General features: G+C 28.7%; 1 protein-coding gene across 1 annotated transcript; it reads left to right on the top strand.

The window, feature by feature from the left end:
- The first annotated feature begins 2,771 nt into the window (after nt 1–2,771).
- Nucleotides 2,772–4,858, top strand: LOC137837770 (small ribosomal subunit protein uS3x-like). Its single transcript, XM_068646890.1, has 6 exons — nt 2,772–2,998; nt 3,101–3,248; nt 3,325–3,496; nt 4,115–4,169; nt 4,249–4,380; nt 4,511–4,858. Exons 1-6 carry the CDS (start codon nt 2,969–2,971, stop codon nt 4,700–4,702), a joined length of 729 nt encoding a protein of 242 aa, XP_068502991.1. The 5' UTR covers nt 2,772–2,968; the 3' UTR covers nt 4,703–4,858.
- The last annotated feature ends 1,043 nt before the right edge of the window (nt 4,859–5,901 follow it).

The following is a 5,901-nucleotide window of genomic DNA, read 5'->3' as shown; positions in this document are numbered from 1 at the left end:
AGGGTAGGTGGTAGTTAGTGGTTAGGAAGGGTTGGTCTTTAAATAAAGACCAAACGGTTTGGGGCAAGAGGATGTTTTTGTGAATTCAGTTTGTTACAGGATAATTTATGTGGAGAAGGAAAGTTTGTTTCCTTGGTTGATATTCGAATACAGTGTACAATTTCAATAATACAAGGGTCATTCAGTTTCTTTCTGTGTCTTTGTGGTGTATCTGTTCCGGATAATTTTTTTAATTTTTTTAATTTTTTTTAATAAATGCAATAAAAAATAATCGCTACTGAAAAATTGAATACAAAAGAATTAAATCAAAATATTTGCTATTTTTTGCATGCTACTAAAAAATAATAATAAAATTCAATAATTATAAAAAAAAATTAAATATAAATTGATTATAATTGAATAAAAAAATTGAACTTATGTTTGCTACTATTATCAAACATCAATATTCTTTTGTTTCAAACATCAATCATTAATTCAATTGATAAAACATCAAACATCAATATTCTTTCATTTCCAAACATACCAAACATCAAACAACTACATTACTATCTTAAACATAGTCAATTCAAAATCATCAATATTCTTCCATTTCAATAACATTAAATACATATTAGTACATTCCTCATTCATTTCAATCCAATTTCCAAATTAAAATCCGGTTAAAAAATATAGAATAAACATATAATTAAAATTAATGGTTCAACAAATATGATCATCGTACAAAATAAATAGTCATCATACAAAATAAAATATGATCCTACTCTAACCATAAATAGGAGAAAAAATGATGGTTTAACTAGTTCATTTTAATTTGAAGAAATATTATTGACCTTTTTTTCTGTATTTTGAAAGTATTCAAATATAGGTGAACAAAGATGGTCATCGTAAAAAATAAATGTCATCATAAAAATAAAATATAATTATACTCTCACAATAGATAGGGAGAAAGAAATGATAGTTCAACTATTTCAGTCAAATTTGAAAAAACATTATTACCCAATTTTTCTTTATATATTTTGAATAACATATGTGATTAACCTAAGTACACAACTTTGCCTTTCTTTTGTGCGGGTCAGCGGGCCAGTCCCGCCTTGTTGTTGGCCCACACGAATTGTGGATTACACGGAATGAGCTTAAGTGAGGCGGATTGAATTATTGAGCCTGCTCCGTATATTTTGCTAGCGGACAGCAGGTTGGCCCGCATTGTCATCCCTAGTGTTAAAGTTAGTAAGTCAAATTCTATAATGAAGACTATTTCTCAATAAAGTTTTATTTCACACCAATAACATATTTATAAAAAATTGCATTCTTATACTTTTAATCTCTGTAGACATTATTTTCTTAGAATGGTATTAATAAACTCTTATATCCCGTTAAAAGCATACTTTTTATATGATAACATTATTCTTCTTCTATCTATAAAAGTTATAATATTTTTTAATTTTCTTTTTAAATTTAGACCTTCTTCTTCTCAAATATTATTAATTATAAATTTTGATGTTTTATGAAAATACATGTTAATTTAATCATCTGAGATGCCTCCATTTTTTTTGTGTGCCTAAAACGTATTGTAAGGTTATAAATGAAATGTTTTATTTGTTTGTTATATATGAATAAGAGAGAAAAATCAATTAAACCATAGTATTGAAAGAGTTAAATGAAACAAACGCAGTGAATATAATTTTTTTAAATAATAATTTATACTGTGTATCTATTTTGGGAAATTCTTTAAATCTAATTAAAATTTATTAAAGGTTACAAAACTGTGAGAGAGAATTATTAAATACAAAATGAAACTTACAAAGTTTAATGATTTGAAATAACTTTAAGCTAATAATGAAAATTAAATTTAAAAAAGTATGAAGAAAATAATATAATCAGCATTCCAAATAGTCAATCATATTATTAAAAGCAAATTTAGTTATCTAAAAGCAATTTTAAAAAATAATCTATATTTAACACTGTACACTTGTACAATTGGGCTTCAGGTTTATAAAGAGAAACAAGTTGGGCTAACAATAAGAGTTTCTTTTCTCAACCCTGCTCTCTGACACCTCCAAATTTTTGTGTTTACTTCTTGATTATGAATGGACTCAAGAGAGTGAACACCCCCAATTGCCAATTAAAGAAAAAGGAATAATTAATTAAAAATAATAATATTTTAAAAAAATATATATATATATAATTTCACAAAAGTAATATTAAAAGACTATATAATAATTATTATTTTTAAAAATTTATATAATTATTCTGAAATCGAAAAATGTGTTCAATTATTTATTTTATTAAACAAACAATAAATAAATTATTTTTTATTTATTAATAAGTAAATTTTTTCAATTAAAAAAGTAAATAATTTTATAACTTTTTAAATATTTTTTCTCGTTTTATAAGTAATTTTCTTATTTAAGTAATTATTTTATTTAAAAAAATATTACTCAAAAGGTAAAATGGTAAGAATTTGTGTACATCAAATCGTAGAATATTCTTTATTAATATTATAGATGTGTTTTATTTATTTATTTTATAATTAGTTTTAAATCATAACAAAAATCATTTTTCCTCATACTTTTATTTTGATCTTACTAAATAAAAATAATTGAATGAGCAAATTTTATTGAAAATGTTAAAGTATTTTTTTTACTGAAATTCGTTATTCAGAAAACTAATAAAAAAATTTATACTGAAATTATTATATTTGGAAGTTCTTAGTGTATATTATGTATTTATTTGATATATATATATATATATTAATAATTACAATTAATCTTATAATAAAGTAGGACCTATATTCCTGATTAAAAAACAAATAGAGTTTTAAATAAATGAAAATTTTGATCCGGCCCAATCCAAAACCCTATAAGTATATTTCTCCCAAATTAGGGTTTGCTGTCACAACCTCTATTTCTCATTCTGTGTTAGATCAGAGTCATCGCCGCCGTTCCGTTACTTCCTGCTGTTTCCAATCATGGCGACTCAGATGAGTAAGAAGAGAAAGGTCAATGGCACATCATTCGAAACACCACATCTTCTGTTTCAGTTTCTGTATTTTTTGTGATATTTTGTGTGAATTTAATATTTGAACTGTATTTATATACAGTTTGTGGCGGACGGAGTGTTCTTCGCCGAACTGAACGAGGTTTTGACCCGTGAGTTGGCGGAAGATGGTTACTCCGGCGTGGAGGTTAGGGTTACGCCAATGAGAACCGAGATCATCATCAGAGCCACCAGAACTCAAGCCGTCCTCGGTATGGGTGATTCTGGAACCTCTTTTACTTGGTTGAATCAAATGTTAGTTTATTGACTGTGGATTTTGATGTGTAGGTGAGAAGGGAAGGAGAATTAGGGAACTGACTTCAGTGGTGCAGAAGAGGTTCAAGTTTCCTGATAACAGTGTTGAACTGTATGCGGAAAAGGTCAACAACAGAGGCCTGTGTGCCATTGCTCAGGCCGAGTCTCTTCGTTACAAGCTCCTCGGTGGTCTTGCTGTTCGCAGGTATGTATAATTTTTAGCAATTTTATTCATTTGTATAATAATAATATATTTAAATTTTAGAGTTATCAATAGATATCAATTTTTGTTTTGGGTATTATGAATCTGTACAGTACTGCCTAATTATTTTGTTTTATTGCGGTAGATTGATTTAGTTTATTACGGAATTTCAAAATTGTTCTCGAAGGAATGTAGGAAACTCATTTTGTAAATTGTTTTTGGTTAAAAAGTTTGTTTTCAATTGAAGCGATGTGTTTCTAGATTCTTTTTATCTTGAAAGTAATTTAGCTACAAGTTTATTGTGAATTCTACCACCTACGTAAGTATATCTGCATTATTTTATTCTGAGATTAATTTGAGTTCTAGTTTATTGTAAATTTTTTACATCCTTATTAAGTATTTCTTTATTAGTTCTGATTATACCCTACCTCTGGAAGCAAAATTGATTTTACCTTGCCAAAACCAATCATTCACATTAATACTAGAATCATGTTTGACTGGTGGCAATGTGGATTGTTGTTATGGATTGGGGTTTTATTATTTTTATATTTTGGTTAATACACTTCATCTGCATCTATTGCAAAATTATAATATCCACACATCTTAAACTGTTTGTTTCAGGGCTTGCTATGGTGTTTTGAGATTTGTTATGGAAAGTGGTGCCAAGGGATGCGAGGTTTGTTTTATAGAATCAGTTTTATTGTATTTATCTATTATGTAATGGTTTTGTTATAATTGTTCTTTGATTTGAGCAGGTGATTGTCAGTGGAAAACTAAGAGCTCAGAGAGCCAAGTCTATGAAATTCAAGGATGGGTACATGATTTCTTCTGGACAACCTGTGAAGGATTACATTGATTCTGCAGTGAGACATGTTCTCCTAAGACAGGTTTGCTTATTTTTTCATAGATGCCTAATTGAATTTCGTTTGAAACTAGGATTTCATGCACTCGTCTTATTTTCTATTTCTCTTTCATGAAATGATGGTGCTGATGATTTTTTTTTCTTTGTCTTGTTAGGGTGTTCTTGGTATAAAGGTTAAGATCATGCTTGATTGGGATCCTAAAGGAAAACAGGGTCCCAAAACTCCCCTCCCAGATATTGTCACAATCCACTCTCCAAAGGAGGAGGATGAATATGCTCGTCCTGCTGCTGCCGCCGCTGCTGCTTCTGTTTTACCAACAACTGATATTGAGGTCCCTGTTGCTTGAAAATGTTTTAATTGCTCGACTATATTTATATTTTGAAATAGCACCTTGAGTATTTGATGAGGAAGACCCAGACAGATTTTTGTAGTTTCGTATCTTTTCTAGAAACTTTGTCCTTAAGTCCAAGTATTCAAGCATAAATTATTTTATATTGTCCCTCTTTCTGCTGTTTGAATTGTCTTTTTGGGTGTCTGTTATTTTATTTAATGTTAAAAACATTTTTTTGAAGTTCAAGTGAATTTTAGGAAGTGCAATGGAGTATTAGATCTCGTACAAGTTATAAAACTTGTCCGATATGTTATTTAGCGTTGAATTCTGCTGAAAAGCATCTTTAGCAATGAGAGAAAGGAGTACTTTTTGCTATCTTTATCTCTAACGAGGCTCTTATGACTACTTTTACTATTAATACATTAGGAAAAACCAAGTCAACTTTATGTTACCTTGAAGGTGCTTTTTTCACAAATGAAAGTGTCAAATGGTTTGGGTCCCATATAATGTCAATTTGCATCCTCTCCTACTATAGAAGGGCGAGAACAGCTTCTAGAGAAGAATCAAGTATTATTTGACAGTTTATATTCTATACGATCTAAGTTATTGAGATCAAGAATTAGATTGGAAAAGAGATGAGATGTCACCATTTGTTCAATATCAAGATCTTTGATATCATTAACACAAGCATTTGTATGTTCTAGGTTGAGGAAACGTAGAGTAACGAAGGGGTAGTTTGTATGTTCAGGTGGGAAGCAAAATATCTCTTTTCCTTTGCTTTTCATCCAATATCAGAGAAAAATATTATTGTTTTTTTAACTCTTTAAATCAATCTCCGGTTTCTATGTTTCTTTAGTAGCAAAGAGAAGGGAGAAGAAGAGAGGGAGAGAATGTGAAAGTTAATTTAAAAATCCGTCTAAAATTAATTTCCTTACAGAAAAAGCAAAATTTGGGAAACAGGGTATATATATATATATATACACCCTGTTTTCTATTTGACAATTTTTAAGATTTTGTGAACTGTAATTTCTTATGGTACCTGGCTAATTTTGTATTATGAATAAGAAATTTGGAAACAGAAGTATATTTTAGATTACATAAATAGAATGTATTTATAATGTAACATATATTTTTAAATTCTATCATCTGAAAATAATTTAGAATTTTCTAATTATTCGTAGAGAAGCATGGTTGGACGAAGAAATGGTTTTTGT

The sequence above is a fragment of the Phaseolus vulgaris genome, chromosome 4, assembly GCF_000499845.2.
Source record: "Phaseolus vulgaris cultivar G19833 chromosome 4, P. vulgaris v2.0, whole genome shotgun sequence".
Taxonomy (NCBI): domain Eukaryota; kingdom Viridiplantae; phylum Streptophyta; class Magnoliopsida; order Fabales; family Fabaceae; genus Phaseolus; species Phaseolus vulgaris.
This window is presented reverse-complemented; position numbering and strand designations above follow the sequence as displayed.

Coding starts and splice junctions, on each gene's coding strand:
- LOC137837770 (XM_068646890.1), top strand. CDS start 2,969: ATGGCGACTCAGATGAGTAAGAAGAGAAAG. Junction 2,999..3,100: donor AGATGAGTAAGAAGAGAAAG/GTCAATGGCACA, acceptor ATTTATATACAG/TTTGTGGCGGACGGAGTGTT. Junction 4,381..4,510: donor GACATGTTCTCCTAAGACAG/GTTTGCTTATTT, acceptor TTGTCTTGTTAG/GGTGTTCTTGGTATAAAGGT.